Raw genomic sequence first — 13,848 nt, 5'->3', positions numbered from 1 at the left:
TTAAAGAAATATCAGTTGTTGTAATAGTTAATAGTAGTTGTAGTATACTTTACAGGTAACATTTTGGAGACTACATTTTTTTATACTTTATCAAAACTATAACCTTTCAATGTTTTATAGAAAATTAGATACAGACATTGACTTTTTTGTTATATATTTTTCATTTGCACTCAGTCAAGTTACAGTTTTTTTAGTGTATGCATGAGTGAGTCGCAATTAATCGTACCTGTATTGCTGAAAGGCTACATTGTAGTTTCTGCTTTGCTTTTGACCATTTTCTCTTCCTCATATTCTAGGTGTTCTTTTCAAAACACAATTTTATTTATAGTTCAGCAAAATTCTGCCTTAACGCAAAATAAATACTATTTTGGTCGTAGTTCATTGTCTCTTTAAAAGTATTTTTTTAGTGTAATATTTCTCTGATGCAGTAAGTGCCGCTGTTGGTCAGTATGTTCGGGCTTTAAGCACTCATTTTTAGATCCTCCTCTACTTTCTGACATCACATTCTGCAGAATATCTCTTTCATTCAGACGATTTCCTCTTTACACTAAAGCACCCAGACATTCACTGCCTTGTATTTTCGGATTAACTTTGATTTTTTTTTTCACATTTTCTGAATCATCAGTTTTTAATCTTTTCTTCTGGAATAGAAGACTTGGACTATGTCGGTTCTTTGTTGTTTTTACGCCCAAAGAGGCGCATCTTCGACGCCGATTTCCTCATGGCTAATGCAGCCTCTCGTGCTGTGCGTCTTTGTCATGGCCGTTGCGCGCGGGCAGGTCCGTTATTCTGTTCCAGAGGAGATGACAAAGGGCTCGCTGGTGGGAAATATCGTTCAGGATCTCGGTTTGGATGTAAAGAGGCTGAAATCTGGTCGAGCGCGGATCTTTACGGAGGACAGTCGTGAGTACATCGGTCTGAATGTGGATAAAGGGACTCTGCTAGTGAAAGAGAGGATAGATAGAGAGGAGCTGTGCGCCCAAGTGTCTCCCTGCTCCTTACATTTTCAGATCATTCTAGAAAACCCCATGGAGCTGCATAGAATCGATGTAGAAATAGTAGATATCAATGATCATGCTCCTGTTTTCGCTAGAAAGGAAATTGATTTTCAAATAAGTGAATTGGCACTTCCCGGGGCTCGATTTTCATTAGACAGCGCCCAGGATCCGGACACTGGCACTAACGCGCTTAAGTCATATATGTTAAATCCAACAGATAATTTTGATTTAAAGGTCCTATCACGAAACGATGGCTCGAAATACGTCGAAATGGTTCTTCAAGTGCCTTTAGACAGGGAGACTCAGGAGGAGCACAAATTAACCCTTACAGCCTTCGATGGCGGCAGTCCTCAGAAAACTGGCACCGTTAGGATAAGTGTTACGGTCATAGACGCAAACGATAATGCTCCTGTTTTCAGTCTGCCTGTTTACCGTGTTTCTTTATTAGAGAATTCGCCAAATGGTGCTGTAGTAATCAAGGTAAGCTCCACTGATAATGACCAAGGCGCAAACGGTGAGATTGCATATTCCTTTTCACGCAGTTCAGGAAAAGCACTTGACTTATTCCATATTGACACAAAAACAGGTGAAATTACCGTAAGAGGGGGTTTAGATTACGAGAGGGCAAAGCAGTTTGAGTTAAACATAGATGCTACGGACAAAGGTGGCTTAACTGATTTTAGTAAAGTGGAAATCGACATTATAGATGTAAATGACAACCCCCCTGTAATAAGCGTGATTTCATTTTCTAACCCAATACCCGAAGATGCCGCGCCAGAAACTGTTATAGCGATGCTGAATGTCAAAGATTTGGATTCAGGGAAAAACGGGCAGGTTAAATGTTCTATTGCTACAGATTTGCCGTTCAAAGTGAAGTCATCTGCGCAGAATTTCTACAGTTTGATCACTGATCAAATTTTAGACCGTGAAAAAATGTCTGAATATAATATCACAATAACAGCTATTGATGAGGGCTCGCCTTCTTTCTCTACTAATAAAACACTGACTCTGAAAATCTCTGATGTCAATGACAACGCCCCTGTGTTTCAGCGTCAGTCATACACCGCATATGTGATGGAAAATAATTCCCCCGGAGCCTCTGTCTTATCTGTTAAAACGCATGACAAAGACTCTGGCAATAACGCGCGTATTTCATATTTTCTAGAAGATATTCTTGTGAATGGCGTCTCTGCCTCGACATTTATTTCAGTGAATGCAGAGAGCGGAGAGATTCTTGCTGTTCGTTCGTTTGATTATGAGCAGACAAAAGAATTTAGCATTCGCGTTAAAGCGCAGGACGGAGGAAATCCTCCTCTCAGCAGCAACGTGAGCGTGAAAATAATGATTCAAGACCAGAATGACAACGCGCCTCAGGTTCTGTATCCGGTCCAGTCAGGCGCTTCTGTGGTGGCTGAAATAGTGCCTCGTTCTGCAGATGTGGGTTATCTGGTGACTAAAGTGGTGGCTGTTGATGTGGACTCTGGACAGAATGCCTGGCTCTCATATAAACTGCAGAAAGCCACAGACAGAGCGCTGTTTGAAGTGGGCTTACAGAATGGAGAAATAAGAACTGTGCGCCAAGTGACAGATAAAGATGCTGTGAAACAAAGACTCACTGTTGTAGTGGAGGACAACGGGCAGCCCTCTCGATCAGCTACAGTCAATGTTAACGTGGCGGTGGCGGACAGCTTCCCTGAAGTGCTCTCGGAGTTCACTGACTTTACGCACGACAAGGACTACAACGACAACCTGACTTTCTATCTGGTCTTGGCCTTGGCTGTAGTTTCGTTTCTTTTTATCGTGTCTATCATCGCCATTCTGTCAGTCAAATGCTACAGATGGAGACGCGAGCGGATATTTTACAAATCTGGTGCGAATCTTCCAGTTATTCCGTATTATCCGCCTCTTTACGCAGACGTAGGGGGCACAGGAACTTTACAGCACGTGTACAATTATGAGGTTTGCAGAACCACTGACTCCAGAAAGAGTGATCTGAAATACGGCAGACCTTGCAGTGAAAGCATCATTAGTCTGGACAGCAGCGGAACACAGACACTCACGCTTGCGCAAAGAGCAAAACTGAATAATGAGGATTCTTATGACCAGGTGAGCTGATGTGAATGGTTAGGAATATGACTTTTTGGTGTTCATTTATTTATTCCCGTTCTGGCTTTATACTGTGCACTGTATTTTTTTTAGATTTATAATTTTTAAATTAAGAAGCTGTAGTTGAAATGTACTGTACCGATAGCATTTTCGAGACTATTTTTCACACTTGTTAATTTCAAAACCTTAACTTTTAAATTATTTATAGGAAATTGCATGCAGACACAGTATTCTTTTATTTTCGTAATTGCGCTAAGAGATTTTTATTCTGCGTATGAAAGTCTCATTGAATCGTGCCTGTATAACTAGGGCTTTCCTTTTATTCTTAGATGTTCGGTTCAGAACATAATCTTATTAATATTTCAGCAAAAGTCCTCGTTAATGTAAAGTATATACTACTTTGGTCGCAATTCATGACATTTTCTTTATTGCTCTTTAACAGCATTTTTAGTGTAATATTTCTCTGATGCACTAAGTGCCGCTGTTGGTCAGTATGTTCGGGCTTTAAACATTCGTATTTAGGTCCTCCTCTACTTTCTGACATCACATTCTGCAGAATCTTTCTTTCATTCAGACGATCTCTGTTTAACACTAATGCATCGAGACATTCGCTGCCTTGTGTTCTCGGATGAACTTTGATATTTTTCAATCTCTCTTTATATTTTGTTCTTTGTCTTTTCTTTTGAAGTGGAATAGAAGACTTGGATTATGTCGGTTCTTTGTTGTTTTTACGCCCAAAGTGGCGCATCTTCGACGCGGATTTCATCATGGCTAATGCAGCCTCTCGTGCTGTGCGTCTTTGTCATGACCGTTGCGCGCGGGCAGGTCCGTTATTCTGTTCCAGAGGAGATGACAAAGGGCTCGCTGGTGGGAAATATCGTTCAGGATCTCGGTTTGGATGTAAAGAGGCTGAAATCTGGTCGAGCGCGGATCTTTACGGAGGACAGTCGTGAGTACATCGGTCTGAATGTGGATAAAGGGACTCTGCTAGTGAAAGAGAGGATAGATAGAGAGGAGCTGTGCGCCCAAGTGTCTCCCTGCTCATTACATTTTCAGATCATTCTAGAAAATCCAATTGAGCTCCATAGAATCGATGTGGAAATATTAGATATCAATGATCATGCTCCAGTTTTTGTTAGAAAGGAAATAAGCTTTCAAATTAGTGAGTTGGCTGTTCCTGGAGCAAAATTTTCTTTAGATAATGCGCAAGATTCTGATGTGGGTTTAAATACCCTTCAGAAATACACACTCAATCCGACTGATCATTTTTCTCTGAAAGAACAGATGGGTAATGATGGATTGAAATATGTTGAAATGATTCTACAAAAAACACTAGATAGAGAAACTCAAGAGGAGCATAAATTAATATTGACGGCGTTTGATGGCGGCAGTCCTCAGAAATCAGGCACTATTAAAATAAGTGTTCTTGTAATCGACGCAAATGACAATGCTCCTGTGTTTAGTCTCCCCGTGTATAGAGTTTCCTTATTAGAGAATTCAGCAAAGGGCACTGATGTTGTGAGCGTGACTGCAACTGATAAAGACAAAGGCACGAATGCTGAAATGGCGTATTCCTTCTCACAAACATCAGGAAAGGCTTTAGAACTGTTCAGTATAGATTCACAAAGTGGTGACATTATTGTTAACGGTGACCTGGATTTCGAGAAGTCAAAACATTTTCAATTGCATGTTGAAGCAACAGATAAAGGTGGCTTAACAGATTCCAGTAAAGTTATTATCGAATTAATTGACGTTAATGACAATGCACCCATGATAAGCGTAATTTCGTTTTCTAACCCAATACCCGAGGACGCAGCGCCAGAGACTGTGATAGCGATGCTGAATGTCAAAGATTTCGATTCAGGGAGAAACGGACAGGTTAAATGTTCTATTGCTCCAAATTTGCCATTCAAAATACAGTCATCCACCTCAAATTTCTATAGTGTGACAACCGATCAATTATTAGACCGTGAAAAAATATCCGAATATAATATCACAATAACAGCTATTGATGAGGGCTCACCCTCTTTCTCTACGAATAAAACACTGACTCTGAAAATCTCCGATGTCAATGACAACGCCCCTGTGTTTCAGCGTCAGTCATACACCGTCAGTCAAATGCTACAGATGGAGACGCGAGCGGATGTTTTACAAATCTGGAGCGAATCTTCCAGTTATTCCGTATTATCCGCCTCTTTACGCAGACGTAGGTGGCACAGGAACTTTACAGCACATGTACAATTATGAGGTTTGCAGAACCACTGACTCCAGAAAGAGTGATCTGAAATACGGCAGACCTTGCAGTGAAAGCATCATTAGTCTGGACAGCAGCGGAACTCAAACACTCACGCATGCGCAAAGAGGAAAACTGAATAATGAGGATTATTTTGATCAGGTGAGCTCGAGTGAATGGGAAGGAATATGACTTTGTCTTTTCCGTTTAATGGTTTTTCTTTTTGACGTTTTCAGTGTTTTTTTTTTATTTATTTTATTTTATTTTTTTGTGCAAACTGGCAAAAAGTTACAAATTTACTGTACCGGTAGCATTTTTGTGACTATACATTTTTCATAATTTTAATATTAAACGTACTAATTTTCATATTTTACACTAAATTATTTGTGTGTGTGTGTGTGTGTGTGTGTGCTTATGTGTGCGCGCATGAGTGATTCACAACGAATCGTACCTTCATTGATAAAGGGCTATTTTATATTTTCTGCTTTGCCTCCGACTGTTTCCTTTTGTCATATTTAGGTCTTCGGTTAATATCATGTTGTTATTGGTATTTTAGGGGGAAACCCGTTAACGCAAAATATATACTTTGGTTGCAGTTAATGAAGGTTTTTTTTATTATTTTATTATTTCTCTTTAACAAAAAACGTTTTTGTTTTTTTTCTGTGTAATGTTTCTCTGATGCACTAAGTGCCGCTGTTGGTCAATGTGTTTGGGATTTAAACATTGGTTTTTAGATCCTCCTCCACTTTCTGACATCACATTCTGCAGAATCTCTCTTTCGTTCAGACGATCTCTGTTTAACACTGAAGCATCGAGACATTCCCTGTGTTTTCGGATGAAGTTTGATATTTTTCAACCTTTCTGAATCTTTTGTTTGTTCGACTTTTCTTCTGTAGTGGGACAGAGGATTTGGATTATGTCGGTTCTTTGTTGTTTTTACGCCCAAAGTGGCGCATCTTCGACGCGGATTTCATCATGGCTAATGCAGCCTCTCGTGCTGTGCGTCTTTGTCATGACCGTTGCGCGCGGGCAGGTCCGTTATTCTATTCCAGAGGAGATGACAAAGGGCTCGCTGGTGGGAAATATTGTTCAGGATCTCGGTTTGGATGTTAAGAGGCTGAAATCTGGTCGAGCGCGGATCTTTACGGAGGACAGTCGTGAGTACATCGGTCTGAATGTGGATAAAGGGACTCTGCTAGTGAAAGAGAGGATAGATAGAGAGGAGCTGTGCGCCCAAGTGTCTCCCTGCTCCTTACATTTTCAAATCATTCTAGAAAACCCCATGGAGCTGCATAGAATTGATGTAGAAATATTAGATATAAATGATCATGCTCCAGTATTCATAAACAAAGAGATACATATTCAAATTAGTGAATTAGCGATACCTGGAGCCAGATACTCAATCGATAGCGCTAAAGATCCAGATGTAGGTTTAAATTCACTTCAGACGTATAAATTAAATCCGAACGACCATTTTGTGCTCAAAACCTTGTCTCACACTGACGGTACTAAATATGTCGAAATGGTCTTACAGACTCCATTAGACAGAGAAAAACAGGAGGAGTATAATCTGATTTTAACCGCGTTTGACGGTGGATCCCCCCAGAAAACTGGAACCTTGAAAATTAACATTATTGTCTTGGATGCAAATGACAACGCGCCTGTTTTTAGTCAGTCTGTATATACAGCACTTGTAGCTGAAAATGCGTCAATGGGATCATTAGTCTTAAAGGTTAGTGCAACTGACGCAGATCAAGGAACAAATAAACAAGTTTCCTATTCATTTTCCCAAAGTAGCAAAGGCATCTCAAATATTTTTAATGTCGATCCTTCTTACGGTGATATATTAATCACTGGCCTTCTAGACTTTGAAAAAACCAAGAAATATGAATTAAATGTGGTGGCGACAGACATTGGTGGTTTAACAGATACTGCTAAAGTTATGGTGGAAATTACAGATGTTAATGACAATGCCCCTGTAATTAATGTAATATCTTTCTCAAACCCTTTGCCAGAAAATTCAGCTCCTGAGACTGTGATAGCGATGCTGAATGTCAAAGATTTAGATTCGGGGGAAAATGGACAGGTGAGATGTTTAATTAATCCTAGTTTACCGTTCCAAATAAGACAATCATCCTCAAATTTCTACAGTTTAATCACTGATCAAATTTTAGACCGTGAAAAAATGTCTGAATATAACTGTCAGTCAAATGCTACAGATGGAGACGCGAGCGGATGTTTTACAAATCTGGAGCGAATCTTCCAGTTATTCCGTATTATCCGCCTCTTTACGCAGACGTAGGGGGCACAGGAACTTTACAGCACGTGTACAATTATGAGGTTTGCAGAACCACTGACTCCAGAAAGAGTGATCTGAAATACGGCAGACCTTGCAGTGAAAGCATCATTAGTCTGGACAGCAGCGGAACACAGACACTCACGCATGCGCAAAGAGGAAAACTGAATAACGAAGATTCTTTTGATCAGGTGAGCTCGAGTGAATGATCATGACTATGACTTTATAGTGTCCATGTATATATAATTTTATCTTTCTGGCCTCATCGCTTTTATGGCTGTGCACTGTACTTCATTTATGTATTTATTATTATTATTATTTAGATTTGTATTAGAAATTGCTGTAGTTGAAATTTACCGATAATAGGAGATGCCTAGGATTAGTGACCACACATTTTCACACTTCAAATCAAAACCATAACCTTTCTATGTTGTATATATAAAAATAAATAATACATACACAGTCGTGTTTTCATTTTTATTTTGCCAGTTGCACTCAGATATTCGTTTTTTTTATCTTTTAAATTTAGCTAATTTGTGCACACAATGAATCGTACCTGATCTACTTAAGGGCTATATTATATTTTCTGCTTTGCTATTGCCTATTTTCCTTTCATCATATTTTAAGTGTTCGTTTCAAAGCATCATTAATTAATATTTCAGCAAAATTCTGCCTTAACGCAAAGTACGTATATACTAGTCGCAATTCATGTCATTATCTGTATTGCTCCTTATCAGTGTTTATTTATTTATTCATTGTAATGTTTCTCTGATGCACTAAGTGCCGCTGTTGGTCAGTATGTTCGGGCTTTAAACACTCATTTTTAGATCCTCCTCTACTTTCTGACATCACATTCTGCAGAATCTTTCTTTCATTCAGACGATCTCTTCTTTACAGCATCGAGACATTCGCTGCCTTGTATTTTCGGATGAACTTTTATATTTTCAACCTTTCTGAATCAATTGTTCATCTTTTTTTCTTCAGTGAATAGAACATTTGGATTATGTCGGTTCTTCTTTGTTTTTACGCCAAAAGAAGCGCATCTTCGACGCGGATTTCATCATGGCTAATGCAGCCTCTCGTGCTGTTCGTCTTTGTCATGACCGTTGCGCGCGGGCAGGTCCGTTATTCTGTTCCAGAGGAGATGACAAAGGGCTCGCTGGTGGGAAATATTGTTCAGGATCTCGGTTTGGATGTAAAGAGGCTGAAATCTGGTCGAGCGCGGATCTTTACGGAGGACAGTCGTGAGTACATCGGTCTGAATGTGGATAAAGGGACTCTGCTAGTGAAAGAGAGGATAGATAGAGAGGAGCTGTGCGCCCAAGTGTCTCCCTGCTCCTTACATTTTCAAATCATTCTAGAAAACCCCATGGAGCTGCATAGAATTGATGTAGAAATATTAGATATAAATGATCATGCTCCTGTTTTCATGAAAAAAGAGATTACTTTTCAGATAAGCGAATCTGCTTTGTCTGGGGCTCGATATTCAATCGATAGCGCTAATGATCCTGATGTAGGTCTAAATTCTATTCAGACATATAAATTAACCCCATCTGATCATTTCACAGTTAAAATACCTGCTCATCTCGACGATACAAAATACGTAGAAATGATTTTGCAAAAACCCCTTGACAGAGAAACTGGAAAAGAACATAAAATGATTTTAACTGCCTTCGATGGCGGAAACCCTCAAAAAACGGGCACTATCAAAATAAACGTTATTGTTTTAGATGCAAATGACAACGCTCCTGTTTTCAGTCACTCAATCTATAAAGCATCTATTCCAGAGAATTTTCCTAAAGGATCCTCTGTGTTAAGGGTGAGTGCAACTGATAAAGACGTGGGATCTAATGGAGATGTTACCTATTCTTTTTCACAGAGCAGTGAACGGTTATCTAACCTTTTCCAAATAGATTCCAGTTCTGGAGATATTATAGTTAATGGTCAGTTGGATTTCGAGAAATCAAAAAAATATGAATTATACGTAGAAGCAACAGACAAAGGAGGATTAAGTGACACTAGCAAAGTACATATTGAAATTACTGATATAAACGACAATGCTCCTATAATAAGCGTAATTTCATTTTCAAACCCAGTGGCGGAGAGTTCAGCACCAGAGACTGTAATAGCAATGCTGAATGTCAAAGATTTAGATTCAGGGAAAAACGGAATAGTCAAGTGCTACATTGCTCAGAATTTACCGTTTAAAATAAAGTCATCAAGCCCAAATTTTTACAGTTTAGTCACTGATGAGCTTTTGGATCGGGAGAAGGTCTCAGAATATAATATCACGATAACAGCTATTGATGAGGGCTCACCCTCTTTCTCTACTAATAAAACACTGACTCTGAAAATCTCTGCAGCTTCCCTGAAGTGCTCTCCGAGTTCACTGACTTTACGCACGACAAGGATTACAACGACAACCTGACTTTCTATCTGGTCTTGGCCTTGGCTGTAGTTTCGTTTCTCTTTATCGTGTCTATCATCGCCATACTGTCAGTCAAATGCTACAGATGGAGACGCGAGCGGATGTTTTACAAATCTGGAGCGAATCTTCCAGTTATTCCGTATTATCCGCCTCTTTACGCAGACGTAGGGGGCACAGGAACTTTACAGCACGTGTACAATTATGAGGTTTGCAGAACCACTGACTCCAGAAAGAGTGATCTGAAATACGGCAGACCTTGCAGTGAAAGCATCATTAGTCTGGACAGCAGCGGAACACAAACACTCACGCATGCGCAAAGAGCAAAACTAAATGATGAGCATTCTTTTGATCAGGTGAGCTCGAGTGAATCGTTATAAATATTTTTTTCTGCCTTTAATTTTAACTGTCAATTGCATGTTCTGATTTCCTTAATATTTTAGTATGTATGTGTTTACAAACGGGTGCGTCCCAATGAATCACGCCATACCTTAACTTTTAAGTCGTTAAGTAAACAAGTAATCCAATCTAACATTTGTGTTAAAAATTATTTATTATTATTATTATTATCATTATCATCATTATTATTGTTATTTCTTTCCATTTTTATTAGATTTGCTCTGTATCAAACAATTTTTCAACGCAATATTTCTTTTATACTCTAAGTGCCGCTGTTGGTCAGTATGTAGAGCTCTTTTAAACAGCTTTTCATAGATCCTCCTCCACTTTCTGACATCATACAGTCTGCAGAATATCTCTTTCATTTCACACGGTTTCTCTCTAACATTAGATGGTTGAACCATCGATTGACTCTTCTTTTAACATCACTGATATTTTACATCCTTTCTAAGTCTTTTTGTGAAAGACGATTTGGATTATGTGGGTGCTTGGAGCGAATCTTCCAGTTATTCCGTATTATCCGCCTCTTTACGCAGACGTAGGGGGCACAGGAACTCTAAAGCAAGTGTTTAATTATGAAATGTGTGGGACTACTGACTCAAGAAAGAGTGATCTGAAATTTGTCCGACCTTGTAGTCAGAGCATCATTAGTTTGGACGCCGGTGGAACGCAGACACTCACTAACATTCAGGAGCGTAAACAGATATCCAGAGATACAGAAAATCAGGTGAGGTGTGTGGAATGAGATTGTGTTTATTTGAATTGCTTAATTTAGTTTTATCAATGCTGCATTTGGAAATATTCTATTATTTATTAATGTGTAAAAAATATAAACATAATTAAAACATCGCGTATAGGAAGGAGTGTGTGGAGTTTTGTACATTTTCCTTTAACTTTCCACAAAATACTTTTGCCTGTTTAAAAGTGATTATAATTATTTCACCTGTTTTGAAAAGAAATGGTGTGCTTTTAATTCACAATGATGTGCGTAAAAGTTGATGTTGCGGCTTGCACCCTGCTCCAGTACCGCCGTTTTCATAGACAGCTCTAATAAAGCACCTGTGACAAGAATTTTGCAGTTCTTGGATTGAACCCTAAGCGTCGCTGTTGGTTGATAAGGTAGATCTGTCTGTTTTTATGCATAATACACGCCTTCCGTGCCACTTTCGTATGAAAGGGCTGTGCATTTAGTACAAAGCCGTGCGCACCGCAAAAACTGGACGATGCTTTTGACAGACCGTGTTCTTGCTCTGGTTCATTTTTAATATTCACTTTAATATAGTTTTTTTTTTATCTTTTCTGCGCTGTCGAGTGGATATTTTATATATTTTTGTTGAGAGATTAATCGAAGCGCCATCATCAACATGAGAAAGAAGGATTGTCATTCTGCATGGCCGCCGTGTGCTCTTCTTTTCTTTGTACACTTTCTCTGTGGCGCGTACGGACAGGTCCGTTACTCCGTACCAGAGGAGATGACACCTGGTTCTTTCGTCGGAGACATAGTTAAAGGCTTAGGTCTTGAGCTTAAAAGGCTGACAACGGGGAAAGCGCGGATCTTTACAGCAGGTGGCCGCGAATATGTTGCGCTGGACCGGGAGAAAGGGCACATCATTATTAAGGAGAGAATCGACAGAGAGCTTTTGTGCGCTGGTACTGTATCCGCGTGCAGTCTGAGCTTTGAAGTCATCTTAGAAAATCCCATCGAGCTCTATCGCATCACCATAGAAATACTGGATGTTAATGACAACAGTCCTGCGTTTCCAAGAGGTGAAATTACATTAGAAATCAGTGAGTTGGCTTCAACCGGAGCGCGTTTTACTGTGGATATCGCAGTTGATCCTGATGTCGGCATTAACAGTATTCAGAGTTATTCAGTTAATCCTACTGATCATTTTACTGTAAAGACACAAAGTCGATCAGGCAGCAGTAAAAACGTAGAGCTTGTTTTGCAAACGCCTTTAGACAGAGAGAAACAAGAACATTTATATTTAACTATAACTGCTACAGATGGAGGCAACCCCAAGCGATCTGGCACGGTGAAAATACACATTATTGTTTTGGATATAAATGACAATGCTCCGGTTTTCCAAAAGGTCACATACAAAATATCTATCCCAGAAAACACCGCAAAGGGATCGTTGCTGGTTACTGTTAATGCAACCGATGCGGATACTGTCTCAAATGCACAAATTGGATATTATTTCGAGCACACCACACCCAAAATCCGCGACCTGTTTTCTGTCGATCCATCCAGCGGTGAAATAAGATTGATTGGTGAACTTGATTTTGAGGAGTCTGCTATTCATGAGTTTAAAATTCAAGCTAAAGATCAGGGAGGGTTATCAGATTCGTCTGAGGTAATTGTGGAAGTTACAGACGTAAATGATAACGCACCAAAAATGACGCTTATGTCTTTTTCTAACAATATACCTGAAAATGCACCTCTTGGAACCGTTGTGGCCATGATAAATATACAAGACAGCGATTCTGAAGAAAATGGAAAGATTACCTGTTTTATTGATAGGGACCTTCCGTTTAAAATCGAATCATCTTTGACTAATTATTTCATTATCGTCACGGACTCCGAGCTAGACAGAGAAGACATACCTGAGTATAATATTACCATCACAGCCAAAGATAGTGGCAGTCCTTCATTTTTTAGCAAAAACATTTTGAACGTAAAGATCACTGATGTAAATGATCACGCTCCGCAGTTTGAGCAGGATTCATATAATGCGTATGTGATGGAGAATAATTCGCCATCTCTGTCTTTGTTCAGTGTTAAAGCGCACGACGCAGATTTGGGGGCGAACGCACGCGTGTCGTACTTCATTTCAGATAATGATTTGAACGGCACACCAATTTCGTCATTAGTTTCTATCAATTCTGACAGTGGGACTGTTTATGCAACAAAATCGTTTGATTATGAACAATTCAAATCTTTTACAATCACAGTGAGAGCGCAGGACGCAGGCTCTCCTCCTCTCAGCAGCAACGTGAGCGTGAAAATAACGATTCAGGACCAGAATGACAACGCGCCTCAGGTTCTGTATCCGGTCCAGTCAGGCGCTTCTGTGGTGGCTGAAATAGTGCCTCGTTCTGCAGATGTGGGTTATCTGGTGACTAAAGTGGTGGCTGTTGATGTGGACTCTGGACAGAATGCCTGGCTCTCATATAAACTGCAGAAAGCCACAGACAGGGCGCTGTTTGAAGTGGGCTTACAGAATGGAGAAATAAGAACTGTGCGCCAAGTGACAGATAAAGATGCTGTGAAACAAAGACTCACTGTTGTAGTGGAGGACAACGGGCAGCCCTCTCGATCAGCTACAGTCAATGTTAACGTGGCGGTGGCGGACAGCTTCCCTGAAGTGCTCTCGGAGTTCACTGACTT

At 39.8% G+C, this 13,848-nt stretch overlaps 4 protein-coding genes across 4 annotated transcripts; all 4 read left to right on the top strand.

Moving 5' to 3' along the window:
* The first annotated feature begins 3,802 nt into the window (after positions 1-3,802).
* On the top strand, positions 3,803-5,314 carry LOC107660907 (protocadherin gamma-B7-like). Its single transcript, XM_016450346.1, has 2 exons — positions 3,803-5,213; positions 5,309-5,314. Exons 1-2 carry the CDS (start codon positions 3,813-3,815, stop codon positions 5,312-5,314), a joined length of 1,407 nt encoding a protein of 468 aa, XP_016305832.1. The 5' UTR covers positions 3,803-3,812.
* A 717-nt stretch (positions 5,315-6,031) lies between these two features.
* Positions 6,032-7,639, top strand: LOC107660906 (protocadherin gamma-A11-like). The gene has a single exon (XM_016450345.1). The coding sequence runs from the start codon at positions 6,254-6,256 to the stop codon at positions 7,637-7,639; it is 1,386 nt and encodes a 461-aa protein (XP_016305831.1). The 5' UTR covers positions 6,032-6,253.
* Positions 7,640-8,462: 823 nt separating this feature from the next.
* On the top strand, positions 8,463-10,139 carry LOC107660895 (protocadherin gamma-A11-like). The gene has a single exon (XM_016450326.1). It carries the CDS (start codon positions 8,637-8,639, stop codon positions 10,059-10,061), a length of 1,425 nt encoding a protein of 474 aa, XP_016305812.1. The 5' UTR covers positions 8,463-8,636; the 3' UTR covers positions 10,062-10,139.
* A 1,207-nt stretch (positions 10,140-11,346) lies between these two features.
* LOC107660905 (protocadherin gamma-A12-like) lies at positions 11,347-13,846 on the top strand (the record flags this gene model as incomplete). The annotated part of the gene is made up of 1 exon (XM_016450344.1): positions 11,347-13,846. A coding segment is annotated over exon 1 (2,025 nt), but the record flags the coding sequence as incomplete, so codon positions are not given.
* Positions 13,847-13,848: the final 2 nt, after the last annotated feature.

This window comes from Sinocyclocheilus anshuiensis, unplaced genomic scaffold (genome assembly GCF_001515605.1).
Source record: "Sinocyclocheilus anshuiensis isolate Anshui unplaced genomic scaffold, SAMN03320099.WGS_v1.1 scaffold1647, whole genome shotgun sequence".
NCBI lineage: Eukaryota > Metazoa > Chordata > Actinopteri > Cypriniformes > Cyprinidae > Sinocyclocheilus > Sinocyclocheilus anshuiensis.
This window is presented reverse-complemented; position numbering and strand designations above follow the sequence as displayed.

Bases quoted from the DNA above. Each gene is read 5' to 3' on its own strand.
- LOC107660907 (XM_016450346.1), top strand. From the start codon at position 3,813: ATGTCGGTTCTTTGTTGTTTTTACGCCCAAAGTGGCGCATCTTCGACG.
- LOC107660906 (XM_016450345.1), top strand. From the start codon at position 6,254: ATGTCGGTTCTTTGTTGTTTTTACGCCCAAAGTGGCGCATCTTCGACG.
- LOC107660895 (XM_016450326.1), top strand. From the start codon at position 8,637: ATGTCGGTTCTTCTTTGTTTTTACGCCAAAAGAAGCGCATCTTCGACG.